This window comes from Papilio polytes, unplaced genomic scaffold, assembly GCF_000836215.1.
Source record: "Papilio polytes unplaced genomic scaffold, Ppol_1.0 DF822733.1, whole genome shotgun sequence".
Taxonomy (NCBI): domain Eukaryota; kingdom Metazoa; phylum Arthropoda; class Insecta; order Lepidoptera; family Papilionidae; genus Papilio; species Papilio polytes.
This window is the reverse complement of record NW_013526471.1, coordinates 994,566-1,008,988: the sequence shown is the minus strand read 5'-3', so window position 1 is coordinate 1,008,988 and position 14,423 is coordinate 994,566. Positions and strand designations below refer to the sequence as shown.

Sequence of the window (14,423 nt, the reverse complement as noted above, 5' to 3'; positions counted from 1 at the left end):
AAAAAAAAAAAAAAAAAAAAAAAAAAAAAAAAAATAAAATATACCGACGAATTGAATACCTCCTTCTTTTGGGAAGTCGGTCAAAAATCAGCGTAAAGTTGTAAAACGACCTACTCAAATTTTTTTTTTTGTAATTTCAGGTGGAAGGGGTTCGAAATAGCAGAAGACTTTCAAACTTCGACTCGAGAGGCTCAACGAGTACGGAGAAGATTGATGATGCTCAGCCTACCTTCCGGTCGAGGAGCTATCGAAGACGCGAGGAAACAGCTTCACCCGCACCCAGAGATATTACCAGATCAAAATCCAGAAATAGAATAACAGAGTCTTTAACTTCAAATGTCGTCTCAGAACAATCTCCGACAGAAAACGGAAGGAATGACCGATTTGATTCTAGAAGAACTAATCGCATACGAACCCGACCTTTAGAAAGCCAAAACTCCGTAACAACCTTTCCAAGTAGAGACAGTTCTGTAAACAATAAAGCACGACAAAGTAATAGAAGAGCACAGATTACTACCACCACAGTGTCACCTTTACCACCATCTTCATCGGTTGCAAATGATATCAGAAGAGATGTAAGTAGACGAGCTCAGACAACGACCACAGAAGCTTCTACTATTCTGTCTTCACCAACTGTTGATGAATTTAAAAGTGAAATCACAGCTTCTACTTTCGATGATTTTACAAGAACGGTTCCAAAAGAAGAAGACATTACTACTGTTCAATTTAAAAGGAGAAGTACAACAGCTAGAAGTATAGAAGTAGAAACACCAACAAGCGCAAAACCTGCTAGAACACGCGGACGCGTTAGTACAAAATCAAACATTAAATTGGATGATATGGCAAGTTCTGGTGCAACTAATGTATTAAGCATATCAGAAAATAATCTGACTGAGGAAAGATCATCTGAAGATGCAAGAAAATCACGTAAGTTAAGATATAGGACACGTTTAACAGAAACTGATACAAATCTTACCGGTGAGGGGATCACAACTTCTAATGAAATCATAAAAACTTCAAGAAAACAACAAAAGCAACCTGAAAGTAGGACAACAACATTAGCTCCAAGTGAACGAAAAGTCCAGAGAAATATAGAACGTAACTCTTCAAAGTCAGCGGCAGTTAAGTCTATGAGAGTTGTTCGTCGACCATTATCAAGAGGAAATGAAAACGGGACAGCACTTCCTAAAGTGAAAACTTCAGATGAGATTGGAGACGATGATAACTATCCAGCAAGTTTTAAAGCTTTAATTCAAGCTAAGAATGCTTCGGTGAGTAGTTATTACTAACGAAATGTAAATTTTGTTTATGAATATTCTATGAAAATATAATGGACTTAAACATTCACTTTGTTTATTATCCTCATAAACCCTTAAATATTCGAAAGTTGGCTTCTGTAAGTTATTAACAACATGTTCTTTTATTGTCACCATTTAGCTCAATATTTTATAGACAACTTATTTACAATTTCAGACACAAGTGAGCTCTCCACCCAGCGAGAGTTTATCAGTGAAAGCAACACATACAGCTATCAACACTAACACAAAACCCTCACTGCCTTCCAACACGAGTCTTGAATCAAACAATATTACACGGGTAAACCAATCGTATCAATCAAATAAATCTTTAGCATAAGCTACTTATAAAGTGTTCTCATACGTTGTTCGTTATCACGGTACTTTATTATCTTCATGTGTTCTATATGGCGTCGATACCCATTAACGTAATTAAATAAAAAAAATCTGATTTTACAAATGTAAACATTTCAGCTTCGCAGTAAGTTAAACGCAACTGAAAATGATGTAAAGAATGGAGATGATAAACCAAGTGAATCGACTTTGGATTCTCCCAAACTAAAATCTCAAGAATATAAATTGCGAGGATCGTATTCTTCAAGAGCACGAACGTTGAAAGCAGACAATGTAAAAACTACTACTACTAGTTCTCCCAATTCGGTAAAAAGTTCTTACAAATTCACTAGAAAATTAAGAACAACAACATCAAGCCCAGCAGAAATAAAATCGTCTGAAGGTCCTAGGAAATTTAAAAGATTTGAATCTGGGCAATCACCACAAACAGCATCGCGACCGCTTTATTCAAGAAAAAAAATCGGAAACAATAACAACAAACCTGCAGACGCCGTAACTAGTGATAATAATAGCAATAATTTGAGGACCAGCGTCTTAAATAACAGTGTGAAATTGCCAAGAACGTCTTATTATTCACGTCTAAGAAACAATATTAAAACAACGACGGAGTCTGTTAATGATAACATAAATGATCCTTTTAAAGCTGACAAGAAAAAGGAAAATACTGCTGAAATGCCTTTAATATATACTATGTTAAATAAACCAACCAAAACTGTGGCTGAGGAAATTAAGAGCGATGCTAAAGATGAGTTTTTGTTAGCAGTAAGTAGCAAAGAATCGCAGGAAAATAACGTGGAAAATGATTTAATAACTAATGCCGAGGAGTCTGAAAACATGCCTGTGATAAATGTTTTCCCAACTACACAAAAATATCACGCAAATTACAAAGACCAGAGTCTGGGGAATGAACGGCAAAACAATGAATATGTAGTCACTGCTGCAACGCCTGCAATAAGAAATATACAAACAAGAAAGTATACGCGTAAAATTTTTAAATCTAAAGAAAGAGTAGAATCTTCAACAGTTAATCCTGTATCAAAATCAAAAGAACGTACATTACGCAAATATAGTGATACATTCTCGAAAACAACTGAAGCTTCTACGAATGGCGTAAGTATCATCTTTATCAACATACACAATGATAAACTGTACTCGCTATTGCCATCATACAACATTTACAGATAACTTCCGATCCTGAAAAACCAAAAAGCAGATTTAGTTCGAAATACAGAGCCTCAAATCTTGATAAAACGTTTTACAAACCCACAGTACCGACAGTCACAACAACAACTGTAAGTAAAATCACAACAATTACATATTTAATATAAAAACATCCAAATTACAATAAAATTAACACAATTTACATAGTCTATTTACAGAAATAGAACTCTATGAACGACAAAGCCCCTTTATGAAATTGGCCGTAAAACTGGTATTTTATATACTTGAATATTTGCTTAGGATCATATCATCAAACTAAATAACCTTAAACTCAATTAACTTGTCATATATTTCATGCTACAATATTTAGTTATTAGTTTTAAAAAGTACTCGTACATCTTCAGATAAATTTGCTCATGAAAGAATTGTTGCATTAAATTAATAATTACTAGTAACTTTGTGTGAAATGTTACGTTACTACTGTAGAGTAAAATGTATAAATTTATTTTACTTACGACGATAGGTAAAATGTATTGTATTTAGGAAGCTTTAAAAATTCAAAAACCAAATACGTTACTTCATGAAAGATATTTAAATGCTAAAATTTCAATCTTTCGGTGTTTTGTTCGCGTAATTTTTGTTGTCATAAGTAATTAGAAAATTTTCATTACTAAAGGCATGGCTGAAATTCTTCGTGACTGATCATCAACTGACAAAGTCTATAAGGCAGCCGAAGTGGGTCGATGGCAATGATTTTAATGATGATACAACAGAATTCTTATCAAGACAGAACGCTACTACGATGTCATTCACTCATCAATCATCTGAACTGGTTAATGGAATCATTTAGATCTTAACAAATACTAACGTCTTCACTAAAGATTTCAACATCTGTATTCTCTATAATTTATATTGAAGAGGTGCTTGTTTAAAATCCAACTGCACTTTTTAACTTAACACGAACTGAGTCTGCAAACTCGCGTACAAAATAATATCATAAACGTATTCTTTTTATGCCTTAAAATGTCTGCACAAGTCTCATAATTTTAATGAAAACTTTTTAGGGATTATTAGATATTGCATGTCAATGAAAAATTTGATTTTGTTACAGTTATCATTCATTTTAAGCTTTTTAATTCCGTTACGCCATATTTAACTCATTAAGTAATTGACTTTAGGATAAGGTTTTTATGTATGTCTTATTTCGTTTTTGTATAATCTTTCCTACCAAAAGTAATAAAGAGGCTTTGGTATTGCACGTGTTTTCACTTAAAACCTTTGGGTATACCTCACATGAATTTTCGCCTAATATTTCAAACACTTTACTTACTTTCTTTTTTTATGGGTGAGATATCTTCTTATTTCAGGAAGTGGGTGAAGAAATTCTTTTAGGTCCAGACATGAACGCTATCTCTTTTACTCAAACACGAAGTGCATTGTCTTCAGCAGATTTAAGACTTTCTGAGAGTTTAGAAAAGCCATCACATGTCATGAACGTAGAAGCCTCAAATCACTCACCATCAGTTACTGTATCTATCTTTGATGCTTTGGCTGAAATTCTTACGTCTACACCTAGAATACAAATATCTACAACAACAGACGTACCGCAACAAACATTTACTGATAGTGTTGTTAAACAAACACTCAATAGCGTGAGTAGTAACAATAATGTAAATAGTGTCAGCGACTTGTCGAGTCAGGGCACATCTACGTCAACTGAAAGTTTGACCACAATAACTACTGTACAAAACACTGATCAGACTACACCTACTGTGCTTAACCGCTTGTCGGTAGAGGAAAGTGTTTCACCGTCACTAAATATCGAGGAAAATACAATGTCCACGAATAACCCCCAAACTACCCTTACTCCCACTCCAACTACTCCTATTTCGGCAAGGAGACCTTTTGCCATTAAAGTTTTGTATTCAGATACTGAACGGCCGACAGACGTACCAATGACTTCATCTGAACCTACAACAAATTGGAGTACGACAGAAAATACAAAAATGGTATACAATACTGTGTCCGATCTTATACTATCTAATAACAATTTAGTGTCGTCAGAACTAACAAGCATGTTATCGAATAACATAAAAGATATAATTGGAAATTTAGATGAAGAAAGTAGATCTAGATTATCCGTTGATATGGCAAAATTGTTAAAAACACTTATTCCCCGAGTTGTAAATAAAGATCCTTCCCTTAATGATCTTGATAATGTTCCTAATACTACACCTTACAGTTTGGAGGATATCAGAGATACTGAGAATATAGATATAAATAATGTTGCTATTAATACTAACGAAAAGATTAATATTGACAGTAAAAATTTCCTTCAAAATGTACAGGATATGAATGTAAATATTGCACAAAGTACCACTGATTCCCCAATTAGTGACGCTATTATAAATAATAGTGTAAATAGCATAAGTGATTCCGTTTTTAGCACCGTTTTGCCTTTATCAGAAAGCGAGGCAAAAGTAGCTGATATCGTAACTACAACCCAAACTAGTAATACTAATTCAATGCCAACTCTAGATTTATCTTCAACAACTGTAACGACTACACCTACTAATCAATTACCAACCAATATTGAAATATTAGATACAGCTACTTTGTCTAGCTTAGAAACGAGCACTGCAAATGTAGATAATATAAGCGTAGACACTGTGAAAAGTCCAACTATAGATCCCACTAATGCACCTTTGCCCGTTTCATTATTCACAAACTTAAATATTGACGACTCTAATCCGTCCGTCCGTATAAACGATAACAATAATTTAACTTCAATGAATAAATTAGACAATCGTTTTGGGACCGCGAACTTTGACAACACTGACATTGATGACCCCAGCCAAATATCCCGTTTCCAATTATGGGTTCTTTCCAAAAAAGCTCGCGTTTTAAAAATGATCGAACAACTAATAAGGGAACATAATGATGAAATAGCAAACGGACCATTGACTGAGGTATTTAACCAATCTAATAATGTTACCCTTTCTAATAGATTGACTGAGATAATAAATACAATGGACTCTACAACTTTGTCTAATAATCCGAGTATCGAGATTACGACTGACTTTGTAGTTACTACTCCTACTTCAGCTACTTCTAATATACCATCTGAGTTATCTGAAACAGTCGATTTCCTAAATAATCGCATAAAAGCTGACATTATATCTCCTTCTACGACCATTGTTAATGATAATTTATCAACTGCTATTCCTGACTCTACTGAAGTGGATCCGGTATCTGATGTTACTGAAGTAATTACTACTACAATTACGAATGAAATTGTTGATATTTTACTACGTACAAATGCTAACTTTATCGACCAAACCACAGTAAGAGGAACAACAAATACTGAAGAAGAAAAAGAGAATATAATTTCAACTACAGAAACAGTTGATCAGGTCAAAGCTGATATAACAACACCTAATTTAAATATAGAAACGACAACAGAAACAAGTATAACAACTGAAAGTATTTTAGAGACAACGACGCAAGCAGGTATCGAAACCACCACTCTTACAATATTAAATGAAACTAAATCAAATGATGAAATAACTGTCACCTCGCAAATGAACGTTGCCAGTCAGCCAATCATTCCGAAAAAAGATTATGTAATATTTGGAATACTGCCTAATAATACGGTAGTACGTAAAGATCCTAATGATAATGTACTGGAAACGTTAACGGAGGCAAGTCCGTACATTATATATGGTGTGCTGCCAAATAACACAGTAATACGCAAATTTCCAAATGGAACTAGAGTACCACGTATCATGCAAAAAATTGACGTACTACCAATCAGTCCATGGAGTCTAAGAAATCCATACAGCCCCATCCATAATAATCCGGCCATTGTCAGACCGCAGTCTAACCCCATCCGAGTATCCACTAATATTGTGACATCCACCGACACAAATAACGAAACGGAAAACCGATTAACCACCGACACTGTAAATAACCAGCAAATAATGGTATTGTTCTTAAATTGTTTAGCTTGAAAGCAACGCTTGGGGCTTTGGTATTTTTCGAGGGTTTAATAAGGCATTTTAAGCTTTTACTGATAATAGGCAAAACACTGTCTGTATGTTGCACCTTGACGCTTTAAAACATTTAACATAGCAAGGCGTAACATATATTTCGTAATTGCAGATACCTTCATCGGCACTTAATTTAAAAGATAGCAGTTCCTTTGGCATAACTACTGCCACTATTAAGCCGTCTGCTGAAAAAAGCACTGCCTCGCATGTTTTGAACTTACGCACTACTACAATGCTACCTTCTATTCATGAGATTCTGCTTAATAGTTTATCTTCAGCCACTAAAGAGGAAATGGTTAAATCATCAATGAAAAGCTCTACTCCTGAACCAAGAATATTAACACTGGATATCGATCCGGAGGTATAATAATTAAATAAGTCATGTAGTTGTCACATAATTTTTCATATCCTTGCTGATTGTCATAATTTTTTTAAAGGTAGTTAGAGTGTAAAGGATATAAAAATAAAAATATACTACTTGTAACTTCATGCATGACGAATCATAATTTTATATTTTTAATGTTATTTAATGAAGGTAAGTGGTGAAGGATTAGTTATATTTAATAATATTGAACGTATGGGTATTTTAATAGATCTTATTTCAAAATTTGATATTTAATTAATATTATTTGTCATGACTTGCAGACTAAACAAATACGAACAGAAAAACCTAACGATGGCCAAGGAAACACTGTTTTTAAATTCATACCCATTGACGAAGTTACTGTTCCTCCACAAGAAACTAACGTCTTTAAAATTGCTTCAACTAAAGCACCCTTGAAAACAAATAGTGAAAAAGAAGTTCAGATCGTGACTCCAATAACAATAGCTGAAATTACTACACCAGGAATTCAGACACGCTTAAAAAATACCGATGAACCGACAACCGCTCAGCCGACTGTTGGAACCCCTAATGGAGTGACCCTTGCAGATAATAACGTACAGTCAATCATGACAGTTGTCACAACCAATCCAACAATAGTTCAACCAACCACGGACAGTACAACATCCAATTTAAGAATAACCACTTTTAATACTGTAGAAAATTCAAACACAGTAACAGTGAAAAATGTAATAACTACATCGGCACCTACCACGACAAGATTTATACCAGAAATGCTGACAACCACAAATATGTTTACAACTAATTTTCCAAGCACCACTGAGTCGGCACCCGTGCCAAATAATTCTATTTTTGAAACAACAGAAATGACGAAAACTACCACAGTTCAGTCAACTCAAAACGCTGTAAAATCAGCTGATGTACAAAGCAACAGTAACAAAAATCAAGAAAATGCAAATTTACTTTTAACACTTCAATCAATTTTATCAACAAATACTAAATCGTCATCGTCTCACGAGATCGATCAAATGAAAATGTTACAAGCATTGCTATCAGGCGCTAAGGTTAACGTACAAGATAAAGCAAAGTCCCCACAAACTACAACTGTCCGCTCAATAGAAGACGAAATTCGTCAATTCGAGGAAGACACGAAATTTTTAAAAGCACTTTTAAAAGCTACTGGTCGAAATCCAACAGATTTTTTTCCAAGTATCGATGATGTAAAACCAACTTTAGCGCTAACAACAACAGTTAAACCTATAACCACTACTATGACTACAACTACTACTCCGGCACCTCCGTTATCAACGACAACTACTGCAGTACAATCAACAGTTTCTATTGACGAAGATTTAAAGAAAATCAAAGAAGACACTCAATTACTGCAAGCATTATTACAGGCCACCGGCCAAACTGTTGATACACTCAATTTGCCAATTATATCTGGGATAACATCTAATGTGCGAATTGCTTCCAATCCTCTGACAACATCTATTGAATCTAATCCTACAACTCCAATGAATATTCGTCCAGTCTACACTACAATTCAACCAACAGAAAAAACTACCACGCAGACTGAATCCACGCAAACTAGTTCTACATTAACTACTTTACAGGAACAACAAAGTACTGTAAAAGAAGACATTGGCATCTCAACCACATATCGACCCGTCCAGAGAAGATTAACAAGTACGACACCTCCTGAAATATTTTCAACTATAAGCGCCAGACGAGCTCCAAGCTTAGTGCAATTCACTACTGAACAACCAAGTACATCAACATTTTCCGTGGAGGAAGATTTAGCATTTCTAAATAATCTGGTAAGATAAATGAAATATTTTCCATCAACCATAATTTTAACTAAATATTCATTACATTCATAACATGACATATATATATTTTCAGAAAACGGTTCTAAATACTAATAATAACGATGACCCGGAAGCAGACCTTGCAAACCGTGTCATTGCTCTGGCTGTAGAAAGAAGTTTGAACGAATTACAAACTGGAACTCAAAAGACTCCTGCTGGAAATATTACCCCAAATGTTGTCAACCCTATTCGCACAACAACAAGACCAACGACCACCACTACTAGAATGACTACAACAACTGAATATATTCCTCCAGTCTCCACGCAAAGTACTCCGTCTATTGAAGATGATATCAAACAATTTGAAGAGGATACGAAACTTTTACAAGCACTATTAAAGGCAACAGGACAAGATCCATCGAAGTTCAACATACCAACGTTACCAAGTGTAAATGTAAGTCCCAAATTTTCTTCTGTTGTTGAAGAGGACTTAAATTTACTAGCAAACCTCCTTGCCTCACCATCTCCATTAAATGAACCTTTTGATTCTTTGACGCAGAAGCCTAATAAGAATAATCAAGCTGCCGTGATCACTTCGTCACAAACAACAACAAAACCATTTGGAGTAAAAATTGCTGTGAAAGATGAATTAAAAAATGTTCAAGACGATACGCAATTATTACAAACTTTAATAAAGTTAAAAGACGCACAAGAGACAACAACCCAAAGGAATAAAATTGCCATCACAGGTAACTCTTTATTTAAATTAATAATGTCAAACAAAACGTTAGGAAAGATATCAAAGGGTTTTATAAAAGGTTGGTTTAAAGCATGTAGGTGTAACTTTCTTTCCTCCTCTTGAAGCAGTACAAATCTGGATGATTTTTAAAGATTTTTTTACTTTTACTGTACTAGGTCAATCTTCCGATGAAGCTCTTAAAAAGTTAATCCAAAAAGCAAAACCCACAGCTATGGTATCGGAAGCGACAAAATCATCTGTCTCCCTGAGTACCGAATTTGGAAACAGCAACGACGCTCTCCTCGCAGCGTTACTTAAAGAGCAAGGATTCGGTCCAACCACGGCAAGTTCTTTGGATGAACAAGTTCGACTCGCTGTTAGTTTTTTCTTTTCTTTTCTAATAACACTTTCTTTTCGCTATATAAAAGTAAACGGGTAAAAACATTGGATTTAAACATCATAAGGTAAATTTTAACCAAACTCATTGTAACACTTATCATTTAATTCTTTAAATGTCTCATTTATCTTCTCCCATACCATTGTTCTGTCTGTGTTCTTCTATGTCTTGGCTTCGTCGTCTTTTTAACAGTTTTGATAATTTATCATTGACTTTTGCGTTCATTTACATGTGACTAGGAACATATTTTAGACCTAACTATAACCTCTGTAGGCTTTACTGAACCAAGTGGTAGTGACGCCGAAGGCCAGGCGGACGACGACACCTCCTCCGCCGCCTCCGCCGCCGCCGGCGCCGCGCCGGCCTATCCTGGATGGCCTGGCTTGGCTCTGGCAGCAGTGGAGGGACACGGCGCCGGGCACCGGTGGCGCCGGGGGTGCAGGTAGTGCAGGGGGCGCGACGAGCTCGGGGGGCCCCAGGACGAGTAGCAGGCGGCCTGCCCCCTCACACGCGCCCGCGCCTGCGCCCCGTCCCACAGCGGCTGCGACGCCGGCTCCTTCGAGAGCCAACTGGTTTGGCTCCGGACCATTTGTGGGAAACGCTGACGATAGACCGGCGTCCAATCGAGTGGGTTTCTCCTCTCTTTTACTTAAATTATGTGAGTGGGGATAAGGTGATGGATATTTTTGGTGTTAGATAAAATACAATTCACAAATAGGAATAAACAAATATTTTTTTTACTTTTATATAAAAATTTACTTCATCAATCCATCCTAATTAGTTAAAGTTATCGTTATAATACTTTGTATGGATTTATTAATTCCTATACATAGGCAAAAATTATTGCTTAATTTCATTATTAACAGAATACTTAAAAAAATAAATTACAATACATATTTTATTTCGTATATGTATTTGTATTGCATTCTATTTCGTTGCTTGTAACAGAAAATAACAAGTAAAAACTATTTATTATAAGTAGGTTAGTTTAGTATAATTTTGAATATTGTGTATTATATATAAATAATTTGGCCTGTGTAAATAAAGTTTTCCTTATGTATAATATATCACAATTTGCAAGGTATTACTAATTAAAAATGTAAATAAAATGTATATAGAAATTGTATGGCGCTAACCTTTTCATATGTGATATCAAAAATTGTCCTATCTTGTGTGAAATTGTAAAAAATCCACACATTAAGTTATTGAAAAGCATTAACACTTCATATGTATTTTAAATTTTATTTAGTCAACATAAAACATGATTCATTTTTAAGATATCTTAATAATTGTTGCATGTTGTGCAAATATTTGAAATAAAAGGTATTTTCGGAGAATTAATTCCATTTGATTTTCTCCTTTGTCCAGTGGCTGATAACTCCATTACTAAGTTCACTAACCTCTTAAAGTAGTAAAAAGTAGACGTATATAACAAAGAAAGTAGTAAAAAACAAAAATATTGTAATCCATGTAAAAAAATGTTATAATTATTTTTCAGTTGTTACCACCCCATCCCAATTGTTATAGTTTAATTTTGGTAGTTTTTTGTAAATAACAGTAGATCAGTGATTTTTAGCTAGTAAGGAATTAAGAGTGATGAACATTGGTGAGTAATTTATAAGATTATGTAAGCTAAACTTAAAACTTAATTATTAACCTATTTAGTTGCTTAGTAGAAAATATTGTAAAGTGAGAAAATAATGTATTACACTACTTTATCACAATTTTAAGCACATCAGTAAATATTAGTATGTTTTGTAATAATAAAAAGTTTACGAAGATTTTCTTAATTAACATTGTAATTTACTTTAAAAATGTGTAATATAAATAAATCTTCTTCAAACTAAGGTTATATAAAGGTCTATAAAAATCATAAAGCATCTTCACTCGAAATTTCTAAATCTTAAGTCACTATCGTGCTAACAATTCTCACTTCACAAATCATGTGGTTTCTACACTTGTATAGTCACTTGCACTCTTTATCACGCTTTGATCACTAAAATCGCTTTACATTTGTATCTAATTATATTATATTTAAGCATTTACGAAGCGTAAGTAACTGTACTCACATCACGTAACTAAATAGATACCTCTGGAGCCACCGCGCGCAGTCGCCGCTGAACAAGCACCGGGCAGGGGGCAGCTTGTCTCCGCCGCCATTAACGTTACAAGAGCTTTCTCTCAGTTCCTTGGAGCAGCGATACAGGTACATTACATAATATTGTATTGAAAGTGAACAATTACGCAGTAGGTGTATAGGGTCAGCTGCAGCTATTGAACAGCGGACGAGGAGATTTCAAATTAATGTTTAATATTTTCAGCAATGTATTAATCTCATCATTCTAATGTTAACTAAAACATAATAAATAAAAAAATAACTCTTACTAAATAATATTTGTATTATGTTCTACTACTTAAATATTATGAGTATATTAGAGGAAAATTGAGAGTACCCCCAGTGGTAGAGAAGGTAAGAAGTAAAAGGTTAGCATGGTATCGGCATGTTATGAGGAGGGATGAATCGTATGTTACAAGGAGAATGTCAATTATGAGTGTGGAAGGGTACAACGGTAGAGGTAGACCTAGAAAGAGATGGATTGCGTGAAAGGTGACATCATCAAAAAGGGTGTGATGACTGAGATGACGTATGATAAAGTTATGTGGAGTACAAAAATCTGTTGCGCTGACCCTACGCGAGTAGAATAAATAGAAAGATGATGATGAGTTACTACTCTACCTAATACTATGTGTTTTATATTCCAGGGCGCAGCGCAGACCGTGCAAAACGTAATAAGAGCTGGTCAAAAAGCGGCAACTGACGTATACACAAATGGCTCCGGGTAGATAGGGACATTCTGATGTAATGGACTGCAAAACTTTTCCGAAAGTATAGTACGCACTATGTGTTTTTAATGCTCATGTAAATAGTCTGAAATCAATCGGCCTTTTATTTAAACGGAAGATAAATTGAGGTGTTAAATTCTAGTGTTAAAAAATTGTGAATAAAACTATCTGGATAGGAACGTAGTTGTAAGTTATTGGTGTGTAAATAGAATGAAAATATCAATTGCAAATTGTCCAATACAGGTACTGACAAAGAATGTGATGATAGTTATATTTAAAATAAAATATTTAATTTGTTATGTAAATATTATTTTCTCTCTCTGGTGTTTTTAAAGGGTAGATTTAATTAGTAAATGTTATACTCTAGCCTGTTACTTTCTATCGTGGTGTATATTTAGTTGGAAGTTCTCTTAGTCAAGCTTTTCTTCAACTTTTTAGTGGTGGTAGGTATGATACATAATTTCCCGTCTTCAATACTTTTGTGAATTCCTTGAGCCTTGTTTTATCGAAATCTTCGAAAATCAACGACAATATCGAATTATTTTCTATGTAAAATTTAGAAACGGTGTTGGTTCAATACTGATAACGATTATAATTTCTTTTCTAAATATCTTTGACATAAATATATTTTCTTATGTATATATAGGTTTTAGTTTTGGTGTCTCAAATTACATCATTGCTTGATTCTAAGCGTGTTAGTTTTAAGTAACGTCATTAAACTTAAGTCTAAATCCATGTGCCATTTACGCACGTTCTTAATTTCAAGCTTTTACTGTCTGCCGCTTTTATTTATTTAGTTTTATAATATTTTGATGATCGAATTTTTACTTTGTGACTTTTTCTTGTGCAAGGATTACCGTATCAGTTAAAATTAGTCATATTTGATACAAAATTAGTTGACGACCTTAAAATTTGAATTCGAAAATACTTTAAATGGATGATATTTACTGTCAAAATGTTAAGAACTTTAAATTGTTAAAGTATTTAACCTTGCCCATAAAAGCATAATAAGATTTTAATTTAAAAAAATCAAGCCTTTTCTGCCTTTACTATAAATATAATAACTATATAAGGATTAGGTCGAAAAAAACCTTCTTTTTTTTTGTTTTAATTTTTTATGACAATTATTTCGAATTTAAAAAAGCAAGTTACCAATAATTATGACAACCGCTTTATATTGTAACTTTAAATATATTTTAAGTGCGAACGACATATTTTGTATATATTTGGATAATGTCAAATAAACTAATTTATAATAATATTTTTTTTTATTGAAAGCTTTGAGCTTTCATTTCATTAGCATAGTTCAACCTTTCTACCATTTTACATAGTAATAAATATTATCAATAAGGTTTTGAATGGGGTAAATCCATTTTATAGCCATTTTTAAAAATAGAATCACTAATAGCAAAACAAGCGAGTAACTTTTT

At 34.0% G+C, this 14,423-nt stretch overlaps 1 protein-coding gene across 4 annotated transcripts in view; it reads left to right on the top strand.

The window, feature by feature from the left end:
• The window catches only part of LOC106105749 (mucin-5AC-like), a 61,235-nt gene extending 47,177 nt beyond the window's left edge, over positions 1 to 14,058 (top strand). Inside the window, exons 4-17 of one of the 4 annotated variants that reach the window (XM_013286180.1) lie at positions 141 to 1,271; positions 1,474 to 1,596; positions 1,770 to 2,759; positions 2,831 to 2,941; positions 3,487 to 3,642; positions 4,178 to 6,793; positions 6,972 to 7,220; positions 7,505 to 9,022; positions 9,108 to 9,467; positions 9,573 to 9,762; positions 9,929 to 10,128; positions 10,423 to 10,776; positions 12,236 to 12,355; positions 12,913 to 14,058. In XM_013286180.1, coding sequence (XP_013141634.1) covers positions 141 to 1,271; positions 1,474 to 1,596; positions 1,770 to 2,759; positions 2,831 to 2,941; positions 3,487 to 3,642; positions 4,178 to 6,793; positions 6,972 to 7,220; positions 7,505 to 9,022; positions 9,108 to 9,467; positions 9,573 to 9,762; positions 9,929 to 10,128; positions 10,423 to 10,776; positions 12,236 to 12,355; positions 12,913 to 12,993 — 8,199 coding nt within the window. In that variant the 3' untranslated portion in view covers positions 12,994 to 14,058. The remainder of the gene's footprint in view (positions 1 to 140; positions 1,272 to 1,473; positions 1,597 to 1,769; positions 2,760 to 2,830; positions 2,942 to 3,486; positions 3,643 to 4,177; positions 6,794 to 6,971; positions 7,221 to 7,504; positions 9,023 to 9,107; positions 9,468 to 9,572; positions 9,763 to 9,928; positions 10,129 to 10,422; positions 10,777 to 12,235; positions 12,356 to 12,912) is intronic. The other 3 variants (XM_013286181.1, XM_013286182.1, XM_013286183.1) reach the window with 3 other exon arrangements.
• Positions 14,059 to 14,423: the final 365 nt, after the last annotated feature.